The sequence below is a fragment of the Euleptes europaea genome, chromosome 6 (assembly GCF_029931775.1).
Source record: "Euleptes europaea isolate rEulEur1 chromosome 6, rEulEur1.hap1, whole genome shotgun sequence".
NCBI lineage: Eukaryota > Metazoa > Chordata > Lepidosauria > Squamata > Sphaerodactylidae > Euleptes > Euleptes europaea.
This window is the reverse complement of record NC_079317.1, coordinates 96,702,080-96,729,110: the sequence shown is the minus strand read 5'-3', so window position 1 is coordinate 96,729,110 and position 27,031 is coordinate 96,702,080. Positions and strand designations below refer to the sequence as shown.

The window sequence follows — 27,031 nt, the reverse complement described above, 5'->3', positions numbered from 1 at the left end:
ATGAAGACCAAGTTCTGTAACGGCGGCGAGGCCGACCCTTCCCCGCTGGGGATCCTGCTGGGCTGCAGCCCGGGCCCCGTCCTGCCCGCCCTCGCCCAGCCGCCCTCCTCCGCGCCGTCGCTGCCGCCCTCCCTCGCCGAGGGGGAGGCCAAGGAGCTGGGGCTCCGGGGCCAGCCGCCCCTCGCCCTGCCGCCGCCGCCCGGCCCGCCCTCCCCGCCGCTCGAGGACCAGCCCGACCCCCGCACCCGCCGCAAGGCCTACCTGTGGTGCAAGGAGTTCCTGCCGGGGGCGTGGCGGGGGCTGCGGGAGGACCAGCTGCGCATCACGCCCATCAGGTCAGCACCGGGGGGGGGAGGTGGGCCGCTAGGGGGAGCGCTGACGGCCGCGGGTTTCTGAGCGTGTACAGAGCGCCCTTCCCTCGCCGTGGAGTCACCCCCCCCCACCATCTCCTGCTAGTCCAGAACAGGCTGCTGATGGGGTAGCCAGGGCGGAGTGGGGTCTGAAACTATCGGTTGCCAGGAGACAAAGGGGACCCCTCCCTCAACTATAAGGCTGTTGTTTGGCTTTTATATATAATTTTTTTTTTCAAAGAATGCAAAAGTTGGGGGGGGGGAAAGGTACAATTAAAATTTCAGTTGCCTGCAGTGATAGTATTGGAACTTCTGTGACGTTTTCAAGCTGCTGAAAGGTCATTAACGTTTTTAACGTATTGTCTGATCAGGGGCGGAGGGGGTCTAAAAATGTGGGTTGCCAGGAGACAAAGGGGGGCCCTCCCACAACTATAAGGCTGTCATTTGGTTTTTATATATAAATTTTTTTTTCAAAGAATGCAAAAGTTGGGGGGAAAGGTACAATTAAAATTTCAGTTGCATGCAGTAATAGTATTGGAACATCTGTTACGTTTTCTTTTTTTAATATATTTTTTATTTTCTTATTAAGTCACATACAATTTCAATATTATTACCAATTGCCAAATCAGTGGATCTTCCATACTCAGGGGAAGTCTACCTTGCTGTCTCATCATCTTCAAAGTTACATAAAATAAAATAATTTCAAACTGATCAGCCTAAACAGTATTGACTTTTTCTGACTTCCCCTCTCCCCTCCTCTGTCAAATTAATATCTACGTTATCTATGTTACGTTTTCAAGCTACTGAAAGGTCATTAACGTTTTTAACATATTGTCTGCTCAGTGGCGGAGGGGGTCTAAAAATGTTGGTTGCCAGGAGGCAAAGGGGCCCCTCCCACAACTATAAGGCTATCATTTAATTTGTACAAGAAATAAATATTTTCGAAACATAAGTGGGGAAAAGGCACAATTAAAATTTTAGTTGCATGCTGTAATAGTATTGGAGCGTCTATTATGTTTTCAAGCTACTAAAAGGCCATTAACATTTTTAACATGTTATCTAATGTTTACGGGCCCCCACTTCATTGGGGGCCCACTTGCCATAAGGCAAGTGGACACCCTGGCCAGTCCGCCACTGCAGTCAGGGTGTGAGTTTGCCCGATGGCAAGTGGGCCCTATGGGCCCTTGATGAAGTGGGGGGCCCTTAAACATTAGACAATATGTTTAAAATGTGAATGGCCTTTTAAAGTAAGTAAAGGTCCCCTGTGCAAGCACCTGCTGATTCCTTTTAGTAGCTTGAAAATATAATAGAAGTCCCAATACTATTACTGTATGCAACTAAACTTTACATTGTATCACTATTTTAATAATTTTTTAAATAAAATCATTTTTCGAGGATACTTTATATTTAAGAATATAATCAATAACTCTGAAAAAAATAATTCTGATTCGGCTTATGTGAGGCTGACGCATATGTTATATAGGCTTGGATCTTTACTATTGCGACTGCCCAATGAAGCTTAGCTGAGAATTTTAATTGTACCTTTTTTTCCCACTTATGTGTTTTTTGAAAATTTTATTTATGTCTTATAAAAATTAAATGATAGCCTTATACTTGTGGGTGGGCCCCCTTTGTCTCCTGACCAGTCCGCCACTGGTCGTAGCCCTTAAAAATAAAAATAAAACAACCACCAATCTCTGCAGGAGACTGAGGGTGGGGCATTTCATACTGTCGCACCTTCCACCTTTGTCCTTCGCAGTGCCTCATGTGAGGCTTGCTTCACTCAGAAGTGGAATTTTACACGGTTTGCCATATGGTAGCTGGTTCTGTGGAAGACCTTGTATAGGTTTCCAGGGATTGCCGGGAAGAGAATTGGTGTCTCTCTCGTGGGAGGGAAAGGTGGGCTTGTCACTAAGTCCCTGGAGATATCCATTGCTAAGAAGGTTTTTTCCCTGCCTTTCAGAATGTTTGAAATTTTTGGAAAGAGAGAAGTTAGTTAAGGGATGAGTTGCTCAGTTAAGTAACACTGAGCTGTGATTTGCATGCAAACCATGCTCTAGAATGGCTTTTCTCCCTGTCTGCTCTCTATTCCCATTTCTGTAGTTCGCAGGCTTTCAGAGGTAGACTTTAACTATGGTGTGTCATGTGGTTAACAGAAATGATGGTTTGCAAATCCATTTCACAAGCTATGGCTTGTTACTTGGAATATCGCACTAAATCATAGTTAATACTTCTTAACCATGGTTTCATGTAATGGCTGAAGTGAGCTAATTACTTTCTCTCTTTGGTCCAAACTTTAGTGCTGGAAATAAATTTTGTAAGTAGTATGGAGGCATAATTGGCTTTTGTGAATGTGCAGGTTTCTTTTATCTCACTGTCATGGTTGGTCAGACTGACTTAAAATTTTTGAAATGCCACAAAAGCCTTCCTTGGGAGAGTGTTGTGTATTGTGAATTGTGATTCTGCTTCATACATCTTTCTACACTGAAAAATCTGTCTTCAACCTGTGAAGTGCTTTACAGAGCACAACCACAACTACACAGAATATTGTGTATTTCCCAACTCTTGTTTGTCATATATGTGAGAAACATACATGGCTTTGAAATGCCAATGTGTGTTAAAGCTGACAGAAATGTGGTTCTCAAATACTTGATGGTCATACAATTTATTGTGTGAAAGAGACTACTGTGTAGGAAACATTATTGTATGAACTGATATGTGCTGCTGCTGATAGCCTTAGAGGCTGTTGCATATATGTTTGTTAGCCCAGAATCACAAGTACCCTCTTGTTGTTAAACTGAAACATTACTAAACAGAGATTGTTCATGTTTGTATCATTAAACAGACGTTTCAGGAATGTACAGTTCAAAATGCTAGAGTGAGGCAATTTTTTAACCTTGGCTTAAACATCAGTCATAATGTGGTTTCTGAGTAGTGAAAATTTGGCGTGCAGCTTCCATCATGAATGAGCAGTATGAGTCATCTCCTGGCAACAGGTTCCTGTAGTGTTCCGTGCCTTGCTGTAATAATAGCATTAACTTAGTGTAGATAACTGGTTTTTATATAGTATGGGTAAGTTATTGGGAATAGAAAGTTCCATTCTGGTCAGCTACTGTTAATTTTGTGTTTTGATTAAAAAACAAAAGGAGCAACTATTCTTGAAATTGCTATTGCATTTAGTCAAGGCGGTACAAATGAATTAAATAAATCATAATTTTTTAAACATACCATAAAGGACTTTGTTTTAAGTTTTATTTTGTTGCAGACAGTTAGTTTACAGTTAAATAGAGAAACTGGCAGACTCAATTTTGTTCAAGATATAAGAATGAAATCCAGATGGCCCTAGCCATGCCAAACCATATTGCTGTAGAATTGATATTATGCTATAGTATAGTGCAACATGCAGAGTGATCTTGCAGCCCAAACTTTTGAAAGCTGTTTAAATTGTTTATCAGTTTATGCCTAAAAGTTGTAGAGTGTTTCCTTAATTTTGTGGATGGCAGCAGGTTTCTATCATATGTATTGCTTCATTACTTCTGATGTTGCAAAGTTAACTGTCTGGCTCCTTGGAATTACCCTTATGATTCATGTAAATTAAAAAAGGAAATGGAACTTTTCCACTGGCCGGTACCTCCAGGGGAAAGTGTGGGATGCCCTTGAGTGAGAGTAGTAATAGAATGTTCTGTTCAGGTTGTTACGTGGACAGGGAATTGAGTGGGCATGGGCTATTCACTTTTTTAAAAAAGTAAACAAAAGCTACTAGTGTTGCTTTTTGCTTTTGAACCTAACCGGAAATGAGACAGCCTTACAAGTCGCTTTCAGAATGCTTCTCTCTTGTAAGTTCCAACATAGTCCTTTTCCTGAGACGAGAGCCCCACCCCCACAATATGGCTGTTATTAGTACTGTGCTGTACACCACAGTTGCTTGTGAAAATTCTCTCCCCCTTTGATAATTGTCTTGTTCTGTATAACCTTAAGCTCTCTGAGATTAAATGGGAGACTAGGGGGACAATCACCATACTATCATGCTAGAGTGGAGGGGATCAGTGTGTGTATATCTATCTCTGTCACTGTACATGGCACTTCAGAGTTCTTATAAGCGCAAAAGCCAGTTATAAGAAGTTCATAATTTAAATTTGGATTGCAGGAAGACAGTACAGGCAGAAAAGATAATGAAAGGCAATCATAAGGTGACAAATGGAAGATACTGAGATGTCTTAATAAAGTTCCAGTGTTACTGTGTTATGCTTGCCTGGCTGCCAATCTCCAGGTACTAGCTGGAGATCTCCAGCCAATAGAGATCAGCACCTGGAGAAAATGGCCACTTTGGCAATTGGACTCTCTGGCACTGAAGTCCCTCCCCTCCCCAAACCCCGCCCTCCTTAGGCTCTGCCCCCAAAACCTGCTAGTCAGAGCAGACAATCGTGATCTTAATTGACCAGTGGTCTCGTTCAGCATAAGGGAGCTTAATGTGTTGTTGGAAATTTATTCAGAAAAAAAAATATGCTGCCTCTCTAGGAATTTGCCTGAGGCAGCTTCCTAAATAAAAATTAATAAAAAACAAAAGATTAAAAGATGTTGATTAAAATCTGCATTGGAAATGGGTTTGTGTTAAATACCACACTTGCTCCAAGATAGTTACTCATGGTTTTGAAGTATGAATCTCTGCGTGCCTCTGTGTGGAGTAACCTAACATATGATCATTAGAATTTATCATTTTTTGTTTTGTTCAATAGAGGAGGCCTCAGCAACATGTTATTCCAGTGCTCATTACCTGATACCATAGAAACTGTTGGTGATGAACCACGCACAATTCTTCTTCGTTTATATGGTGCAATTCTGCAAATGGTGAGTATTTGGGAGGAGTGGGCAGGACTTTAGACATCTTTCATTAGTATAGGCTTGAAAATACTGAAACTAGATCTTGCAGGAAATACGATCTTACTGTTGAGAAGTGACAGCTCTTCAGTCTAGATATGTTCATTGTCTAGTGCTTAGAGTTTGCGAGGCTTTCTAAACCAAAAACCTCAGTTGGAGTTTTTAGCTGTGATGTGACCTGCTTTTCGTCTTAATTGGTAATGCGTGTGGGTATCTTAGGTTTTAATAATCAGGTTTTCTTATCTTTCTAAATTTTGCAGAGTTAATTGGGGAGAAATCAGCATTGGTAGTAAATTATCTGTGAGTAGTGAGTATCACTAAGTTTGAGAAAACCATAGTGTACCTGTCTTTTTCCAAAACCTCTCTTCCAAGACAGGAGTGTGAAGCCCTTTACAGCTGGTAATGTAACCTAGCAGAGGATTTAGCAGAAGTTCCAAGACTGCATCCCTGTGCATAAGTAGGAGCAAATCTCATTTTGCTGGTGCAGCTTGCTTCTGATTACACGTATATAGAATTGTTCTATTCCTCTTTAATGCACAGAACATGGTCTTTAGTCCTAGTGGTTATAGAATCGTTAAATTATTTCTGGATGCTAAGTGGCTTTTGTTACAGTTATTTGCTGTCTGTGTAAATACTGACAGTCCTGGATTTCCAACTGTGCAGCCAGTAGTGAAAACCAAAATATTGCCTTTATTCCTGTGGTGGAACACCTTTTAATGTTATATATCTTCAGTAGCATGTGTGCAGTTTGTTTAGGATCTCCAGGAGCACAGCAACTGTGCCATGCGTTAAAACACTTAATAATGGCAGTAACCATAGTGGTTATGATCATGCTGGAGAAGTTGTACTCCCTTTCTCCTCTAAGATACAGGTTCCTCAGAGAGGGCTAATTTCTCTGTTCGCTCCTCTCATCTTAGGGGGTGAGATCAACCTCTGTATAGCAAATAGCCAGTAGGGAATATGGCAAATCGAACAACTAAATGCTTCTAGAAGTAGGGTAGAGATTCCCCCTTCATTGACCTCCTTCTCTGTAAATACTTGATCCTCCAAGGGAACTTGGGCTGCTTGTACTAAAATCTGCTATTACTGTACTTTTATTTTTGTACATAGTATTTCACACATTCCTGTAATTAATGGATATTACTGGATCACCAATGTGATTGAATGCATGACTGTTGGGTTCTGTGTTGCAGAACACAAAATACTTTCCTTTAGAAATGTATGGCTGAGGCGTGAATTTTTCTTGCCCATCTTGGCCAGGTATGGGAGCAAAACTGGTCTGAAATGTGCACAGTAGCAGTAACACTGAGGATTTTTCTTAAATAATTTTAGCCACACTAGTATAACTTCACTTACTTTTATTAAATCTAGTGAGGAGATGAGATATTTTAAAAACGAAGACTATCTTTTTTTAAAAAAGTAATATACTAACTTGCTAATGTTTCTGTTTGAAAAAAGGGGGTAGTGTTTTCAGGATCTTAGTTTTAGTTCTTATAGAAATGCTGCAAATTCTGTAATAATTATAGCACTCAGAAGAACTTTTTCTATAATCATAACATCTACATTTACAGAATCATTAATCAGAATGTGGATGCCTAATGCTTCCCCTCAGTGTTCATGTTTTTAACATGCTGCCTCCTGTGTAATTTCCTGAGAAACAATTTACAAGCTAGCCCTGAATTTTTTTCAAGGTCTGATTTGACCAGTCATTTGAGTGTTAACACCATAACCTTGTTTTCTCTTGGTTTTTAAGATCTTTTGAGACATCTAACTTCCTTTATTTCCATAGTGGCAGTGAAATGACTGCTTTTGTTGGTGCAGTTCACTAAGGGTTAAGTAAGCAGAGACAGTTCCAAGGTAAAACTTTCAGATTATATTGAGGGTCTCAGTATAAACATTTGTCTCTTCTAGACCAATCTTCAATACATAAGCAAACTGATTTTGCTGTAGATTTTTTTTATTTGAGTCTTCAAGGAACTTCCTGGTTGCAACCTATTTAATCTTGGATATAAAGTTTTTTTCTAGGGGCATTAATATTTTTAAGTCCCTGAAAGACTGCTTTAAATTATGGGCACAAATAAAGTGGACAGTAACTTTTTATCTTATTACTGATTCCCAATTGTTGTATGTATGGTTTAAAGATTGCAGATGCAAAAGGCTGCCTCTTGTGATCTAAACTGGCTTTTTAACTAGAATTTGACTTTCACTTTATAAATGCATTCAGAAAGCGCTACTCTTTCATTGTCGTATTCAGATGGACAGGGCCAAAAGTTCCATCTTTTTGCCTTTTGAGCAAAATTAAAAAGGCAGTGGGAAGTTACCAGCTTCAAAATGATTGTTTTCATATTTAAAATACTCCAGTTTGCCTATCAAATTCTAGAAGACACAAATGTCAGTACCTACTGTTCAGTATAAATGGTTAAAGTTGACTAAAGTTACCATGTAGAAAGGGCATGACTCCTCCATCCTAAATCATATTAGCTTTTATTTTAAGCCACTATTTAATACATGTATTATATGTGGACAGTTAGCTGAGTTGGGTTGAACTGTATAAATTGTCAGCCTGGCAGAGATTAGTATAAATTGAGAATCTCAGATCATGTAACTGATCTACTCTTTTAAGAGTACATATATCTGTGAAGAATTGAAGTTTTAATTAAGCCAATATGTGCATTTGCCTTTCAAGCACACATCACATTCAAGCTTCTATTCTTTGACTCCCAAAACATAAAAGGACATGTCTTCATAGCAGCAGTTCAATTCTGTTGTGCATAGTAAAAGCATTTGAATTTTTGTTGGACTGAGTACTTAGTGTGCAAGGTGTTATTTCTGTGCAGTGATGAAATTAATGTTAGTTGCTTTATAAATACTGACAGCAGTTATCAAGAAAAGCATTTATATTTGGGGTGAAATAAATGGAACTTTTTACTATTGTACACTTACAAAAAAGCTAACATTTGCAAGATTGCTGTACTCATTAATGTTTAATTATTGTATAAGTCCCGTGTTTCCCAAGTAAAAGGAGACTGGGTATAGTAGCTCATTTCCTATTTTGAATATCTTCAGTGTAAACATTTGGTTTGCAGTTATTAATAGCCAAATCAAAATATTGTGTATAGTAGGGGGGAAATGACTACTTAATGTTTGTTTAGTTTCTGATTGTCATTTCATATAGAGCATAAGGTTAGGAGCACTGACTGCAACTCTGTGGTATTTCATACTTGCTTTGCTTTTTTACTGCTTGTACTAAGCAAATGTAGAATGCTGTAATTGTAATACTCTATTACTGATGTGATTCTTGCTCTCAATGTTTTGTAACAAGGAAGTACTGCAAATGCCTGATATTGGCAGATAGATTGGTAGCTGAACACCTGTTAAGGGGCATATGTTTTGTTGGGTGGCGTTAAAGGTCTTTTGGGGGTAATATACCATTTTAGTCGTATGTGCATGTGTTCTCTGCTGCAGGCTTGTCCATGCGATCGTGCCTAGAGCACTCTGGTTTCCAGGTGACAGACACGATTCACGGTATAGTATGAGATCTCTGAAGTTGGAGCATTCTCTACGAGTTTGATTTCTTTATGACTCTGGGTGTCGAATTATGATGAAAATACTTACTTTGCAAACATTTTAAATGTCTGAGCAGTTAAATAGTAGCAATGAATGTTGAAACAGTCTCTCCTTCCTTCTGCTCCCTTAAAGAATGGTAACTTGATCAGATGTTAAAAAAAGAATGTTCTTGGTTTTTATAGGACCTGTATGAATAATACTACTTACATTATCCCCTTGTTCGGATTCGGAATTCACGGTCTAGTTTGATCAATAAAATACATTTCACACCATACGCTTTGTTTCTTGTGCCTGAGAATCATGTCTATTTAGGCAAGTTCCAAAATTGCAACTTCGGATTCTGAATTTTAATAAAATACAGATTTGGTTACCTAATTACCAGTCGTAACCATTCATCTTGTCATGAGGGTTAGAAATGAGTCTGCCAATCTTATAGAGATGCTTTGGAAACTCTACAGGATGGCAGCTGTCAAGCTTACAATCTAACTTTTCCAAGATGGTAACATTGCATCTTGATCTGTTTGTACTGTGCTTTAACGCATAAGTATAAGCATTGATGTAATTTTGAAGCCCTAGATTCACAGTCTGCACTCCTATTTATAGACTTGTGTATTTGCTGATAAATATAGTATTTAAGAACTGTGAGTTGATATGTTGAAGTTGGGTACTAAAGTAACTAGCTTCATGAGATCCCCAAATTAACTCTGTCAATTTGATTCATGCAGTATTTGTAAGTGGTTAAACCATATATACCCCTGTTTTTTATTCTACATAAATGTGCTTTTTTCAAGCATTGTTTAGTCTGAAACATAATATACGTCCCAGCATGGAGCTCTGCTGGTAATCGATATTGCTTCATTTTGGTTGTTGAGTTGCTCCTGTACTTTATTTCCAATAGAAAATCACATACTATTAAAATTGCCCCATAACAGTAAAAATAGGATTAAAATTTCCTGCATGACAGTAGTTTCTTCAGTTATCACCATAAAGTAACATTTTAGATATGGTTCCCTTACTCCTTGATTTACCAGTGCTTATAGCGTTGGTTCTGTTGTGGAAAATGAGACATATGATGGGAGTTCCCTATACTTACAGGTAAGCTTCCTGCATGTAAAGCAGCTCCAACTAATAAGCAGAAAGGAATCCGTCATGCTGTGTTCACAAAGATGATGGCATGGTTTATAGATGCCTGCTTATCAGTAGCCTCTATTCTAGGCTGTGTGACAAGTATAATAGCCTTTTCCTGTAACACCTATTCCCTAGTAGCGTCAGTCGGAACTATACAACAACTGTTCTGTAGCCTGCCTGGATGCTGGCCATTGTTTCTATACAGTTAGAGAGTCCTGTTTTAAGACAGCAATGAGCTGTTTTTTAAGCAGAGAACTGCTTTAGTGTTTTTGTTTCAGAAACACTTAAAGGAAATCTTTAAAACGGTGTTAGCTTTAATGCTTCCAAGTCATTTTCAAGCTTTTATCAGTTAATATAGTGCAGTCTTCTTATATTGTGTGATTATACAAAATCCTCTGCTTTGTTTCAGCACAGAGTCAGCTCCTCTGATAAAATAAAGAGCCCTATCAGATGCTTTGATTCTAAACAAAATTATTTGGAAGCAAATCCTTTTTATTTCAAGTCCCTGCCTCCCCTTAGATGTTATTTAGTGCCTACATTAACCAAAGGAACCCTTTAGACTTGTTCTTCCGTGGTAGCTCTCAAATTTCACATTCCTGTTCTGTTTCTTCAAACCTAAATCCAGCTGTGCAATTTTATTTCTCAGGCATCTGTTGGAAATATAGCAGCATAAAAAAATCTGGCCACTCTTTTTGTACATGTGATCCATGTTGATTGAAAGGGGATAATTACTGAGGTCCTAGAAAAACCCTCTCTAATCCACTTGGTTTCTGATGGAGGATTATACCATCATAAGGGAGCACTAAGTAGGAAATACTTCTGGGTGATAAGCAATTTTGACTGCTGGTCAGGGAGTAGGCAGTGAGTTAGAATAGTGCCATTGACACAGTAGTTGTATAATATTGCAATTTTTAATACAGTTTTTATGCACTTTGTGAATAAAGATAAATTATGCTTTCATTGAAATTAATGTAGCTTTACAATAGCATTTACATACTCCTTGCTAATTACAATGTTTTAATTAAAAGAATGACTGCATTCGGTGGAACAGCTAGATTTGAGTTGGAGACCAACAAGATTTTTGGGGTATAAGCTTTCAAGAGTCAACACTTTTTTCAGTATCTGACAAAGGGAGATTTCAATCTTGAAAGCTTATATCCCGAAATTTTGTTGGTCTCTAAGATGCTACTTTACTTGAATATAGGTGTTCTACAGCAGACCAACACAGCTACCCTCTGCAACTATCTGCATTAGGTGGAAGCTGGGATATTTCACGTTGAAGCAAATAAGCTACTGAGAAATTCTTTATCTTTGCTGATACACTAAATAACCAGTAGCAATTTGTTGAATTTGTCCTTGGTAAAGGAATGTTAGAGTAAAAGAACATACTTAGTCCCACTGTTTTCATTAATCATAACTGTTAGCAAAGACTGCCTTGTGGGCATCTAGTTAAAACCAAGTAGCTCTGTTCTAGAATTCCACCATTAGTAGCCATGGTAAACTACTACTGAATGGGACACACTTATTTGTTTCCTTAGCTCTGAAATCCTTAATACACTACAAAGGTTCCATCCCTGCTGCATGCAGTTTCAGTTAAAGCATGTGCCATTGAGTCCAGAAGCTAAATCACAGCTTGGAACCTTGGAAAATGCTTTTTCTTGGGTGTTGAGTGTGCTGCAGTTCTCTGGGTCTGGAACTGATTAAGGCTTTGCCTGCTTACGTTGCTTTGTGAAGTAACAGAAGATTATATGCAGAAACACTGTAGTCACAACATTCTACTGTAAGGTAACAAGTTGCTACTACGATAAGCTATTGTTCCTTTATCCTTCAAACTAAAGAAAGGATTGTTTCAGCTGTCTTTTGTATATTGCAGTGGGTCATGTAATTCCTTCCACTGTGTGTACTGCCTGGGTGGCTACATCTGGGTAGTAAAACCACACTTGAACGTCTCCACCTGGATCCTTCTGTATAGTAGAAATGTTTGGTTCCCAATTGCTGTTTTCACAGATGACCACATCTGTTGCTAGTAGTCTTGTCTAGCCTGTTGCTAGTAGGCAGCCTGATTGGATTTCAATGGCACATCCTTTTGAAGTATCTGAAGTAATGTCTCCTTGTGAAATGAGAAAAGAATTGTGTTTGTGTATGGGATTCTCTGTAAAAGCAAAGGAAGGAAAAAGTCTTAGGTATATTTGGCTTTCCTAACTCCCCTGATTGTGGTGGCTGCAAGTTGTTGGTTGCGTTGATGTTCAGCATCTCACTGTAAATGTTGATTTTTCTCATTTATAGAGGACCTGTAATAAAGGAGGCTCTGGACAGGCTCAGAAGGAAAATGACTTACAGGTATTTCCTTTTATTAGTTTGTCTATTAGGATGCTATTAAATACATTGTGCTCTTTATGTCTGGTAACCTTAACCAGCTAGTTCCCAACCAACACATGGCACACACCCCAATCCAGAGTTGGCAATGCTGCAACATGAGTCCCCTGATGCCCTTAGGTGGCCTCAAATGCTAACTCTGTTAGCCATTCCTGGTAGAATAATGAAAGTAATTCAGAAATTTCTTTGCTCTTAAGCTTATTTTGTTGTTTGCTTTGCTGAATACAATACTGTAAACAATTGATTTGGTAAATAATTTGTATAAATTGACAAGCATGGTATATTTTGGGAAGCTTTTGCTTTGTTTTGGCTTCTTTTTAAACAGAATGGAAGGATTGTCTTGTTCTTTTGCTTTTCGAACAGTATACAAGTGGTACAAATCAAACTATCCTAGTATGTCCACATCTTGTGAATCGTTGCTTCCTTCTGTTGACCCTAGGTTGGCTAGGATGTTTCTGCAGATACAAGTTCTATGCCTATCTTTTTGGCTATCATGAACGTGCTTTCTTTCATCATATATAGGGATTATTAACTTATCTGTTTGCTGTATGGACCTGGGGAGAGGGTGAAGGGGGGCGTTCAGTCTAGTTATGTATGAGCGGTATTTATATATGTAGAAAAAACATATATAATACTTATCTATTACATGAGCTTTTTATGCATTGAATCACTGTACTGTGTATAATAAAAGTACTGCAATAGTCTTGTAACATTCAGATTAACCTAGGAAATTTTGTTCTCTTTTTTCCCTTCCCGTTGTAGCAATTCCTTTATTTCAGAGCTAGCTAGGTTTTCTTGGGGTTTACTACCTTTAGTATTAATGTAGTTTATTCTGCATTGTTCCATATGTGGAAAGAACATTACAGAAATTCATGAGCAGGTTCAGTGGAAACAGTAGAGAAAGAAAGATGAATTCTACAAAAAAAACAAACCCTAGTCCTGTTATTGAAGAATCACTCCAGGAAATAACTTCCATGACACATTCATAGTATATGTACTTTACTATAAATATATTCAATAGTATATTGCATGGTGATGCAGCATGATACTTTAACATTGTTCGTGTAAAATTATAAGTAGATAACCATGAGCTTTTCTTAATGAAGGGGGAAAGTGTGAAACATTCATCCTGTATGTGTTTCAGAACGAACTTCGGTAGGCTGTATTGGGAACATAAAATCCCCCTATCATGGTGATTGTGAAAATCCCTCCCCTAAAAAAAATGTAGTTGCAAAATATATTGATACCAATGTAGTAAAGCTTACCAGACTCTCCAAAAGAGATTTTACCTAGCAGCATCAGATGTACTTTTCCTTTGAGGCGCTTGTTAGCCATAGTGGAATTTACCATCCTGTCATGGTTACTAATGTTCATGACCTAAGGATACTTAACGTTCAATAAAACTAGCTCAGTCATTTGGCAACTGTATCACAGCTGACAGTTCCAGTTCAGACTTTGGAAGTAATGTTCATAGTCAGTTTTCCCAGGTGATAAGTTTCAACTGGCTTTATATCTGTAATGGCTGTGTTCTAGTTTTAAGTTTCCAAAATGAGCTACACAAAAAATCCAAACTGTCATGGCAAACGATTCCGATGGAATAGGTATGCCAATAATTTAATATTGCTTCTTGGGGGCCATGAAGAATCATTGTGAGGGTTGAGGGGGAGGAAGATATGAGGTATTAAGAAATTAATCCCTCCATTCCCCTCCCCTCGATAGCATAGCACAATAGTGTGACACTGCTGTATTCTAGAATTAGATGAGTAGCTCTATACACACCTAGTGCTAAACCACAGTAGTGCAGTTGGATTGAGTGCTCAAGTTAAAGGCTTGGTGAGCAGAAAAAATTGCTTATCTAACCTTGTACCTGAGTAGTATAATTCAAGACAGGCATATCTTTCTCGGGATCGGAGAAACTGCCCTCAGTAAGCAAACTTGGAAAGGAGAGTGTACCACAACATCCTATTAGATTCAGATATAGGATTGTCTACTAAACGAATTGATCTGTATATAATGCAAATTATATTTTTTCAAATAATGACTTGGTTTGTTGTGTCTCATATTGGAGCTCGTGTGCCAACTGCTGTGTTTTGTTTTCTTTAGGGTGCAGAAGCTGTTGTACTTGAGAGTGTTATGTTTGCCATTCTTGCAGAGAGATCTCTTGGACCAAAACTCTATGGAATCTTTCCACAAGGCCGATTGGAGGAATTTATTCCTGTAAGTGATAGTTACGATTAGTCAACACTATGATTAGGTTCACAAGGTATTGTAATTCAGCATGACCAGGTCATCTTTGCATTGCTAACAGAGATGGGGAATAAAGTATATGCCAGTTTGTAGGAATGGTTTCTGTAATTTGATGCTATAATTTGGCATGGCAGTGGAGAGGATAAGCCATTGTCTCAGGTTTCCTGATTCTAACGTTTTATATCAACTAAGTAAATGGTGCAAACTGTGGTCTACTTGGGAATGTGCCCTGCTCTCTAGTTTTCTGATATTTTCTGTTTGTCATTCCACAATGGTGGTTCTGGCCAAAAAATCACTGGTGAAAATTTTCAAGAGACTTGACATTCCTCAGTTTCCGCTGTTATGTTTCAGAGCAGGAAGCTGGACACCGAGGAACTAGGCTTGCCAGTTATATCAGCAGAAATAGCAGAGAAAATGGCTAGATTTCATGGCATGAAAATGCCATTTAATAAAGAACCCAAATGGCTGTTTGGAACCATGGAGAAGTAAGTAACTTTAATTTTACTGTCATCTTATAAAACACATAGTTTAATGACAGACAAGAGTTTTTCAGTAGGACGGCTCTTATTTAAGTTCAGTAGGGAGAATTTCATGGAAGATGGCCTCTTTGGTGTGTATATAGTAGGAAGGTTTTTCCTTAAGCTAATCTCAGGGTGACAAGACACTCATATACAGAGCCATACTTTTCTCTAAAACAGTATTGGGGGGTTGCATTCTAGTTTACAAATACTAAATTGTAATTCACTTTTCATAGGTACTTAAATCAAGTGATGAGAATCAAGTTTACCAGGGAGTCACGTGTTAGAAAACTGAACAAGATCCTGAGTTACAACCTGCCTCAAGAAATAAAAAGCCTACGGTAGTAGTCCAGTTTATATCACTTGATTTCCTAGCTTTAATGTGCGATTGCCTGTAAATATTTTAATTGGTAATATTTAAATGAAGGAACTGTGCACCTTTAACCAGAATTTTAATAGTGACACACTTTAAATTTATTACATTTACATATGTAAGGATAGTACAAGTATTTATTATCACGGTCAATTAAAACACAAAGAATTCACAGTAATTCCAATATACAATCATTTCCAAGGTTTACAAATACTAAAATATCAAATGAAATTTGCATAATCATATATAAGGATATAATTGCTTTGTAGCTGAGAGAACTGCTTAGGTGTGGATTCCATTGTATGCTAGACTCCTTGGACTCATCTCATGTGGTGGGTAGAAAGTCTCAACCCGCTTTTGTACCTGGACAAATGGTTGGATACATTAGAACAGAATGTTTTCTCTTAAGAATCCTTGAGACTTCTAACAACATATTTATATTGGCATCTATATATGGACAGCCATGGGTGGTATTCAGGACAGCCTGTACAAATGCTGTATGTTTGGAAGGATTCAGATGCATCCATTTTATCCTCAGGTGTCTACAGAATGCTTGCACAGCAGTTGACATGATGGAAGGAGGGTTAGTGGTGATCAGATTAGATTGACTGAAGTCAGCACACAGACTATCACTGTTCCTAGGGTGATGGAAGCGAGCTAGTAACTACATACAGCTTGGCTTCTGTGGGGGTGAAGGAGATGTGATACAGCAAACAGTTCTTGCGAGAGAAAGACTTTGTGGCAGACACTGATTGGAACCTCTGAGCTTCCACAGTAGAGACAGTTGATGGGGGAGTCCTGTCTACTGAAGGAGTAGGTAAGGGAAGGAAACACGCCTCCTTTTTTCCTTTTTGTATCCACTGCAGCTTATTGACAGTCTCCTCTTTTGTGAATACATAGCTGGTGTCAAAACAGGTATTTAGTTCTGATTTTCTCTGATCTTTTCTTTTCCAGGTCCTTACTTGAAGGTACTCCGTCTCCAGTTGTGTTTTGCCATAATGATTGCCAAGAAGGTACCATAACTTTATTTTGTAACTGATACATTCATTTTCTTGTATTGGAAAAGAGTATGTCTGTCTTAAAATAAATAGCCAAGGTAAAGATAATCTCAGACCTCATTTAAATGTGATGTCTCTACATTAAAAAACTTAATTGTACTACGTTGTCTGGGCCCAGCCTCTAATTTATACTGAGCCTTCAGCTGGTTCACTTGCAATGTTTGCATAATGCCAGGGATCCATAGACAGCCAAATGTTATGCTGGCATGCTACCATTGCACACATAGCAGCATCACATGTGTAGCAGCCCAATTTAAATAAGACACTGGGGTTTGTGCAATGTCGCTTGAGCAAGTTCTTCTTGCTTGCCAGCATCACGTTTAAGTTTGACTCATATTTGAGGCAGTTTTTGGCTCCTGGTGATTATATTATGAATTTTCTGAAGGAGGGAGGCATGATGTTTACTGGAGTAAGTATTAGAAGAGGAGTGAGGGCTCGGGAATTATCACAGCTGTACCATATATTTACACGCTATACAACTGGAGTGGCACTTCAGACAGTTAACCGGTTAAATACTGTCAGTTAACTGCCTATTATTTGACTGTGGACAAATATTCTCTGAACTCTAGAATGACATTATGTAGAGATGGCCACTTTCTTTTCAGATTCCATTATGGGTCCAAGCTTCTCCCACTGTCCGCTTTCTATAACTGCAGGCATCTCGATATATGAAGATTTGGCCTGCAATCTGCTTAGCACAACTGCCTTTTAAAATTGACTTGATTTCTAATAGCTGCTACTTTCCTTGTTTTACTGTTTTTAGTTTCATTTTTTTAATTGTAATTGAAGACAGTGGTAAGTTTAAACCAACCAGAAAAGCAAACAAAGATGAGGTTGTCTAAAAAACTAAAAGACTAGGGCAAAGCCAGGACCATCCAGAACATCCAAAAGGCAGGAATTAGCAAATGAAAATAATTTGCAATGTATAAATCACAGATGAAACAATGTAATGAAATATGAACCAAAACTCAAGTGTAAATTTACCAGATTTTTCAGAGTAGCATAAATCCAAACTAAAAAAACGTGAATATTTGACAGTATTATACAATACAGTTGACTGTATTTTTAGATTGGTCAAATGTCCGGTGCTCTATATAGTAGTGTAAGGTGAAAGGTAACTACTGTTGTGTCAAAACTGTCATGTTCTCTGTAGCCCCACCCATTTTATACAACATATGCAATATGGTAACTGCTGACAAGATGAGCCTTTGGATATATAGATAGGAAGCTGATTCCACAAATTCCATCATAAAGTATGACCAACAAATCGATACTTAGTTGGGACTGTGGAGATGCAAGGGTGTAAATGTAGATATAAACAGGCTTGATTCTTGATTGGGTGGGGTCAGCAGGGGGGGTAAGGAGTATGTCTAGCCCCAACCATAATGGTAGCCCTGAGGGCACTCCTTTATTAACAGTTTTAAGTGAATAAATATCATTGCTAGTCTAGTCTTCTGAATAATTGAGTAGTGATCTAATAATTGTAGACTATAAAGCATGGAACTCCTATTGGAAGCCCACAAAGTGTTTATTTGTTCTTCTTTCCCTCAGGAAACATCTTACTGCTTGAAGGTAGAGAGGATTCTGAAAAGCAAAAACTAATGCTTATTGACTTTGAATACAGCAGCTACAATTATAGGTAAATTTGTTCTGCTGTGGACCTTTCTTCTTGCTTTTAATAAAGGGGAAAGTATAGGCCTAATAAATGCTTAATTAGTTGCCCAAGTTGTATTTTGTCTGCCCTTGATTCAAGATTGCCAATGCTGGAGTTGAGTGATTGGATCAGCATCATGGTGTTGGTGATGGGGTGTTTTAATCTTTTCTCCCTGCAGCTTTCTCATTGTAAAGGATTATTTCCACCTAGCTACTATCTGCTTTAATTTCTTCCAGTGGTTTAAGTGTGGCTTGATAGGGGAGATTTACATCAGAAAAATGATAAGAAGGTTAAAAAACCCTTCCCCCAATGTTATACCTTAGTTGCTTTAAAAAACAAAATTAAGGGATTCATCTCATTTAGTTGTGACCTAGAATGTGATCTGTTCACTTAGTTTGTTAATTTATACTGGAAAGCAACATCAAGGACATCTGAACAAATCTCCCATCTATTCATATAAGACAAGGAGAAAACAGTTAACTTGTACAATTATTTATCGTTTTTTGTGGTTCAGTGTTCACCCAACAGTATGATTGGTTCCATTTTCCCAAGAACACATGTGAATTAGTTTTCATTTACAAGCTATCCAGTGGGTGAACATGCTTCCACTGTTCAGACTCTGGTTCTTCCAGGATGGGCAGAAGATAGAGCCTGTGAAAGTAATGATCTTTAACTTGTCACTCTGATCCAAGGAGTTATTTTTCTTATCTCAGGATTGGGGATTAAGCTTTTGATGCAGTCACAACTGGCAGCCTAGTATGGCAGCCCTTCTATAGAAGCCGTCTGCTATACTGTGTTGGCAGTTGATTCCTACAGCATAAAAATACTACACAAGTCTTTGAAACTATGCCCTTGTGTTTGAGCAAGTACTGGTAGGTTTGTCTGTTAATGGAAGGAACTGATAGAAGACCCAAAACTAGTTCAATCCAGAGTGCTAAACAACCCAGGATTAAATATTTAGATTGGATAGAATTTTTTTGGAACCCACTTAACAGCTGGTTCTCATAAATTATTTGCAATAATGTATAATTTCAGGACCTGATCCCATTTTCTTCAAAGCTGTAGAGGTAGTGCAGACTGCTAGAGGCAAGATTTTTCACTGTAGAGATTTGGTTAATATCTGTGGTAGAGCTTGTACTCAATCAGGTTAAATCCCTAGCATCATTAAAGGACTTGAAGCCTAATTTAAAATTAGCTTTGGGCTTGTAAAAGAAACATTCCTGTGCTGAATCTCTCATAGCCATTTAAGTTGGGATTGCCTGTTCCTATATTTGTAGCAGTAGCATGGCATCAGGCCAGATACCTGGTTGTCAGGTTCAGGCGTTTACCCCTAGCATCCCATAAGCAAACTCACCCAGGCAGGCAATCCTGAATACGTAATACTTTATTAGGAGCAAAAAGGTAAATGAAAGATCTGACTGTCATAAGACAGAAGGAGGCTGTTAATAATGATACAAAAGAAAGTACATGCTTAAGAACACTTCAGCCAGTGAAAGCAAAACAAGGTGAGGTAACCCGAGATAAAAGATTCCCAGGAAGCGTAGACCAATTATCCACACAGCTGCAGAAAACAGGATGAACGAGACTGTACACTGATTAGACGGGCATGAGAGCCAAGGCCGTCTGACACGAAGCATGAGAACCAAGGACTTCAGAACCTCAGCCCGAGCCCAGCCTAGTCATGTCAACTGGCAGAGGCCTGAACCAGCAAAGGCCTGACACTGGTGCACTAGTGCTGCACATGTACGGTGGCAAGAGTGAAACATGATGTCCATACAGAAACCTCAGTGGAGAAGCTTATTTTTGCTCACCCAGGAAGACTTTTTAAGTGGATCTCCTGTAGTAGGGCTGGGAAAAGACCTTTACCTGAGACTTTAGAGAGCCCCTACAAATCCAACATTGGATTTAAATGGACCTGGTTTGACTCAAGTCACATCATTATGCTGTTGAGCTGCAGCTCAATGATGGATGATGCACTTTACATATGTACAGTTTTTGGTTGGGTTGCCGGAATCTCCAGTGAAAAGGTTTCTTAATACCTGATGTCTGAGAAAATAAGTGATTGGTAGGACCAATCTGAGTAATATCAGATAGCTCTTTATACCTATATTTCTAGCCTAAACTACGCAGGGGAAAGATTATTACACTTGTGGCCTAATAGGTAGCCTTGATATTTTAATGTAAGGGTTAAAAATGTTTGTTCGTTTTTCTTAACTCTAGGGGGTTTGACATTGGGAATCACTTCTGTGAATGGATGTATGATTACGTCTATGAAAAATACCCATTCTTCAAGGCAAACTTCCTGAAGTATCCCACAAAGAAGCAGCAGGTAAGCATTGAAGTACAACTATTTTGAGAACTTCCAGTTTAGAATCTGAAGCTTTTAATTCCTGAGCTTAAAATTCGCAGGTTATCAAATTTGGTCAGCATCGGTGATACTGCAATTTTTATAGTGTTGGTCAGTCTACTATTATGAGCCCATATCCAACAGGCTAGGAGTTGCTCCTGAGTCATTTTGAAGTGTGAAATAAGTTTTCTGAACTTTAGCTTATGCTTCAGGATTAGCCAGGGCTACGGGGCATCTTGATTGGATGGCCTGGGTGATAATTCTTCTATTCCCACCAAAACACTGAATTGCATGTTTTGACCAGGCTTAGAGAAACTTTTTTGGCCTCAGGCAGATTTGATCTTAGTAAAGTTTTGAACTTTGAACATTGTTACATTGAATTGCCCTGACCTGGATGGCCCAGGCTAGCTTGATCTCGTCAGATCTCAGAAGCTAAGCAGGGTCAGCCCTGGTTAGTATTTGGATGGGAGACCACCAAGGAAGTCCAGGGTTGCTATACAGAGGAAGGCACTGGCAAACCACCTCTGTTAGTCTCTTGCCTTGAAAACCCCATAAGGGGTCGCCATAAGTCGGCTGCGATTTGACGGCACTTTACACACACACACACATTGAATTATTGTGAGTACTAACTTGTATACAGGCATTGAAACTGTTTGAGAATTATACTCATACATTACTTGGTGCAGGCTAAGTTGCTGATCTGACTACTGTCTGTCACTTAGCTCCACTTCATCTCCAGTTACCTGACTGCATCTCAAAATGGGTTTGAAAATCTAAGCAATGAAGACAAGTCCAAAATAGAAGATGAAATGCTGATCGAAGTCAACAGGTAACTTCTGTTTTCATTCTGAATAAAGTTCCAATGAATATTAAGATGTGATTTGTTCAGCCTTTAAAAGCAGATCTGTGTACTGTTTAATATAGTCTAACATTTCTCAAAGTGGTCCAGGAGACCTTTGTAAAGAGTGAGTGTGAGCCCTTCTTGTCCCATTTGGCTAATGCAAAAAATGAGCCCTTGCTGTTCTGTAGGAGTGGGGGCAGGTACTCAGTTGGAGCCGGGACATACAGTCAACTCGCTCTTTTTTTAAAGGATGGGAGCTCATAAAGCTGCTGTGACCCACAATTAACCTAGTTTTCCAGATCACCTTGAAGCACTTGCCAGAAAATGTATTGATTATTCGTTGTAAACCAGCAGCTCATTCCTAGGAATTCAAATTAGTTCAGTGGCATCAAGGACATACAGTTCTAATGCAGTTGTCATAGTTACTTCAGGTATAAAACTGAATTGGTTTCAATCTATTTTCCAATGTAAAGAATTTCAGCATAGAAATAGACTACTGGGCATCCGTAGACAATAATAGTGAATGGATGGGAGAGGGCAGAAGCTTCTGTAGGTTGGGGTTGGATCTAACAATATGTCATTGACAGTTGTGGGTCCATCCCTCATTTCCCTCCTTCAGCATCTGTTTCCAATCCCAAGAAAGGTAAATCCTGGGTCTGTGGGATCCACGTAGGCTAATAGCCATGCAGATCTGGATGGGGAAGGAGACAAAATCGCCTTTTCTGCCACCCTTTTTGATTTTGTCCCCTTCTGTTGTCCCAACACAACCTCCTAACTCAAAATCCCTTTATCCATGGATCCAACCCATCATGTTAAAGTCCCACCCAAACTATGAAAAGGGCTGTCTGGGACATGTTAGGTGACAGTGAGGGAAGGGGGGAAGGATTTGAGAGCTGAAAAAATAATAATTAAAAGTTCAATTTTAAAAAATTATAGTAAAAAATCATCCTGGCCCAGTTAGGCAAGAGCTAAGTTTAAATTAAATATTGAAATATTACATTGTTTTTGTTTACAGGTTTGCCCTTGCATCTCATTTCTTATGGGGTCTGTGGTCCATTATACAAGCAAAGATATCATCTATTGAGTTTGGATACATGGTATGTCATTGCAACACTATTTTAGCACTTTAAATCAGTGGTCTCCAACCTTTTTGAGTCTGCGGCCACCTTTGTAATTCTGACACAGCGTAGTGGGCACAATGACAAAATGGCTTCCACAAGAGGAAGAGTAGGTTTTTATAACCCGCTTTTCTCTACCTTCAGGAGTTTCAAAGGGCTTACAATCACATTCCCTTCCTCTCCCCACAACAGGCACCTTGTGAGGTAGGTGGGGATGAGAGAGTTCGGAAAGCACTGTGACTGGCCCAAGGTCACCCAGCAGGCTTCATGAGGAGGAGTGGGGAATTGAACCCAGTTCTCCAGATTAGAGTCCGCTGCTCTTAACTACACCACGCTGGCTCTCAGGTGTAGTAGAGTGAGGTGGAACTACCCACAGAATGTCAAGTTGTGATGTCATACTCTGATAGTTCGCTTCTGCTTGAAATGTTGAAGTTTATGTTTTAATAGGATGCCTTTTAAAATGAACATATTGTTCACTCTTGTGCTGTGGTGGCAGCTGCTCCCAAAGCAACTTCCCAAAGCCCTGCTGCGCAAAAGCCCCGCCTGACCCCACCCACTTTTTAAAAACATTTGGTGGGTGCCATGAAAGGTATTGGCAGGCACTGTGGTTCCCACAGGCACCACATTGGGGACCCCTGATTTAAACATTAGCATGTTCAAGAAGGCAATTACTATGTCAGAATAGATTTCTCTTGCCCCAGCTTCATCCTCCTCCAGGCCTGTCTTTACTTGCGGAGTGCTTAACGTGAGTCATCAGTCAGCTCATACTTAGTTTTATAGTTTGGTTAGTGGTTGCAGATCTTGACATCTAAAAGAACTGTGCATTGCCATTAGGACAATTACTCAAATATATGTTAGTTAATTAAAAGACAACATGGGTGTTCAGATTAAATTTGCATATGATTCGTGCAAATTTTAAATGACATTATGGCTTCCCATTCACCAAGAAATGCCTAATCCCCATGGCCTACAAGTCCACTTCAGAAGAATTATACCCATCTACTAGCATAGGTAATAGCTGAAAATGTAATAAGAATTCAAGAGGTAAAACATGGTGATAAAACTGTAGAGCAGCTTCAGGCTCTTGTTTGAATGCGGACATGTGACTGTACCATAGATTCAACAAGAGGTAAAAATTGTCCCACAAAACCCAGAAAAGAGAGAAATTAGAAATTATCGTTAACTGAAGGAATTTAAATTCTGCACTGTTGGGACTAAAACGTTTTTGAGGGTCACACTGTGCTTATTCCTCCAGGCACCCCTCCCATTGGGAAATAGACAGACCCTGTGTCATTGCAAGGGCATCTGGGTCAATCTCCCACTTCCTGATGGGGGGAGTAATGATCACATGCTGCTTCTAGCATTAATTGTGTGGCTGGTATGAAGGGGGCAGTGGTTTGGTTGAATTCTTGGCTCTAAGTAACCAGTCCAGCAATTTTAAATTCATGCTATAGCACTAGTCGTCAGATGCTTTGCTTCAGCTATATCAGAGCACAGAGCACTAGTATATTTTAGTTAATGGCACTTTGACTTTTGAGTGGGAAATACAAATTACTCTCCCTCATCTATGTTACAGCATTTGCTATTGAATAAGACTTAATATATGTAATGTAGCTACATTCCGAAGTGGTTTCTGGCTTTCTAACACCACTTTGGTTTAGTAGTAAAGCAGATGAAATAAATAGATCACAGATCAAGCTAAGGCAATTAGTAATGATCTCTGTAACACTTTGTAAATGGAATGTGTAGTTCTGTTTAAGTGTACTGAAATTGGGGCAACACGCAGACTGGCTTGGTGATTTTAACTGTACAATTTTATCTTACATAGGACTATGCACTGTCACGATTTGATGCCTACTTTGACCAGAAGAGGAAACTCAAAGTGTGAAGGCTGAAGACAGGACAATCAGTGTTTGTACTGTATGAGGAAGGCAGCTGGGCAGAAATTCCACTGTGCTTAGGCTACTGTAGTTGTAATGAAGGTTTTGCAAATTCCAACTACTCGGATGCAATGCTGAAGACTGCACAAAATGGCTAGGTTTACTTTTTTACAGTTTCATAAGTCTCTGGAATGAGAAATGACAGCTGGAGTATAATATAACAGTGCAATATGAAGCTTTTTAATCTAGACGGTATTATGAGGGAAGCTTTCAGTTTTAATGTGAACCATCCCACACTTGAAGAGCAAACAGTGTTAACTGTGGGTACCTATTTTTTAACAGAGGCATTTTATCGAATACTGTTAATGCATTATATATGCTACCAGTTAATGGGGAAGCCCTAGATATGTTCAGGGTGAATTGATATACTGTGAAGCTTGGCTGAAAGCCTGCTTGTGAGCTGCTATTCTCATAGGGTATGCCATGCAGTTCAACTCCAGAAAACTACTGGTCAAGTAACACTAATACCTAATAGTTAAAAAGCCAGACAGGAGCCCTCACAGTCGGGTTTCTGTTCTGTGCGGACAAAGGTAGCTTTCACTTACTTACTTACCTTGATAGAATAAGTTGATGCTGAGAAATCTCAAACTGGGAATGTAAGAGTTGCCTTCCCTGTTAGCTCATTCCACATCTTTGACCAAGGATGTGTGTGTTGACTGCCCAGCAACAGTTCTGCAGTATTGCATTGTTTTTGTACAGAGGTTCCCTGGGCTGGCAGCACTGGGATTGAGTGCCTTGAATTCCTCTAGCAGCCTCTCTTTGACTTGAAGGTAGAAAAGTGGGGTGAATGAAATGGGGAGTGTGCAAGGAATACATTTGACCAATTGTGGCATGCTGGTGCCTTGTAGGGGGCACACTGCTCCTTGTTTAAGCTCCTGACTTGCAGCTTGTACTGCCAGATAAGCAGACGTCCCTTGTGCAAAAAAAAAATAATGGAAATGTGTGAACTCTACAACAAGTGTTTATGTTCTTTTAAGAGCTTCTAGAAAATGTATTCTTTGACCATTCTTATTTGACTTGTGCTTTCTGCTAACATGTATTGTACAAATAAATTTTTTTAAGTCTTCACTTTTTTCAGTGTTTCTTCATATACAGCACAAATGACCAGTTTTAATTGTTCAGTGCAGTAAATTTTGTTCAATGCAATAAATGAAGGAATCAAATGTGGGTATTACAGCAAGAGCTGCATATATCTCAGGGTTCCAGTAGCAGTTCTTCCCTCCTCAGAATTAGGGCATGCACTTAGCTTATCAACTCACTTAAGCAAAGTTTTATTCATGAAGCAACATTTTCATAGTACCCTTAGCAATTCTGTTTTTCTCAAGTGTCACTTTTTTGAATCCTTTGTAGAACTAAGTGTTACTTGTAAGTGTCCATCTGATTGCTGGATCCATATGGCTGCTGAGCATCACTCCTGTTGCCATCTCTGCTTGTTAAATTTCCACTTACTAGTCATTGGCCTCTAAAGACGAGAGCAGTAACTTCTGTAATAGACTATGCAGGCAAATCTTGAGAGCTATAGAATCGTGCACTACTTAGACAATAAGTTACTCTTCTGTTCCTCACTGAATTTCACATTACCAGGCTGTTTCTCCACATCCCTGGTCCCATAGCACCTACTGCTACACACATGCCTCAGACACGATACACCTGGAAGACGTGTTTCAGTTGATTACATCACCGCTTATAAACCTTGCTAATGCTTGAAGGTGTGCATATCTTACCTTGCACAATCCTAGTTTCCTAATTTCTCTGGCATTGTTTCCTTCTGGTCATTGCTTCAGTTACCATTGTGTGTATTGGTACAGATATATAGCTGTTAAACAGCAATTCACATTCATAATCCTGAGGAAAAAATCTTTCAAAACATGAAATGTACAATGAGGGGCAAATGGAAAAAAAAGTAATAAGATATGCTGATGCAAATTTTGTGGTAGTGAAAGGAGTACAGGAGGTGTAATGCTAAAGTGCCCCATAGTTACAGCTGGGAGATCTTATTCTTCCATGATGTAACATTCTTTATCTGTGCCCCTTCGCATCCTGTGTGTGCCTACTGCAGAAGGTGGTGGCATTATCACTCTGTGGTGATTTAACTCCACCTCAGTTGTGTTTAAATTATAAAATGTTGCTAAATTCCCACTCAAAGAGATCAGGGAATGGGAGAACCCCACTGCATTATCAATGTCCAAAATCTTGAAAGTTGGAAATCACCTCAGCATAGGTTTTATTGAGGGGAGTGGTCTGGCTTGTGCTTCCAGGAGGTTTTGAGAAGGAAAAATACCAGCAACTATACAATCAGTAATCATATCCAGGATTGTCTCTGCATAGTTATGTTCTTCCTCAGAAAAATGTTTTATTAAAATCCCAGCTCTTCTGCCCTATCATCCTCAAAATACACTTGAGGTGGTTGCAACAAGCTAAAGTCATCAACTAACAAGCTTCTAGCCCTGACCTGGATAGCCCAGGCTAGTTTGATCTTGTCAGATCTCAGAAGCTAAGCGAGGTCAATCCTCTCAAGTGTTTAGATGGGAGACCTCCAAGGAATACCAGGGTTGTGATGCGGTGGCAGGCAATGGCAAACCACCTCTGAATGTCTTGCCTTGAAAACCCCACCAGGGGTTACCATAAATCAGTTG

At 39.2% G+C, this 27,031-nt stretch overlaps 1 protein-coding gene across 1 annotated transcript; it reads left to right on the top strand.

Annotated features, from left to right (window-relative positions):
- Positions 1-24,735, top strand: CHKA (choline kinase alpha). Its single transcript, XM_056850933.1, has 12 exons — positions 1-335; positions 5,087-5,198; positions 12,210-12,263; positions 14,403-14,516; positions 14,898-15,031; positions 15,301-15,405; positions 16,392-16,450; positions 18,047-18,134; positions 20,370-20,478; positions 21,219-21,325; positions 22,353-22,434; positions 24,284-24,735. The coding sequence occupies exons 1-12, from the start codon at positions 1-3 to the stop codon at positions 24,341-24,343; spliced, it is 1,359 nt and encodes a 452-aa protein (XP_056706911.1). The 3' UTR covers positions 24,344-24,735.
- Positions 24,736-27,031: the final 2,296 nt, after the last annotated feature.

Bases quoted from the DNA above. Each gene is read 5' to 3' on its own strand.
- CHKA (XM_056850933.1), top strand. From the start codon at position 1: ATGAAGACCAAGTTCTGTAACGGCGGCGAGGCCGACCCTTCCCCGCTG. The intron at 14,517-14,897 runs GTAAGTGATAGT...GTTATGTTTCAG, and splicing joins GATTGGAGGAATTTATTCCT to AGCAGGAAGCTGGACACCGA. The intron at 20,479-21,218 runs GTAAGCATTGAA...TCTGTCACTTAG, and splicing joins ATCCCACAAAGAAGCAGCAG to CTCCACTTCATCTCCAGTTA.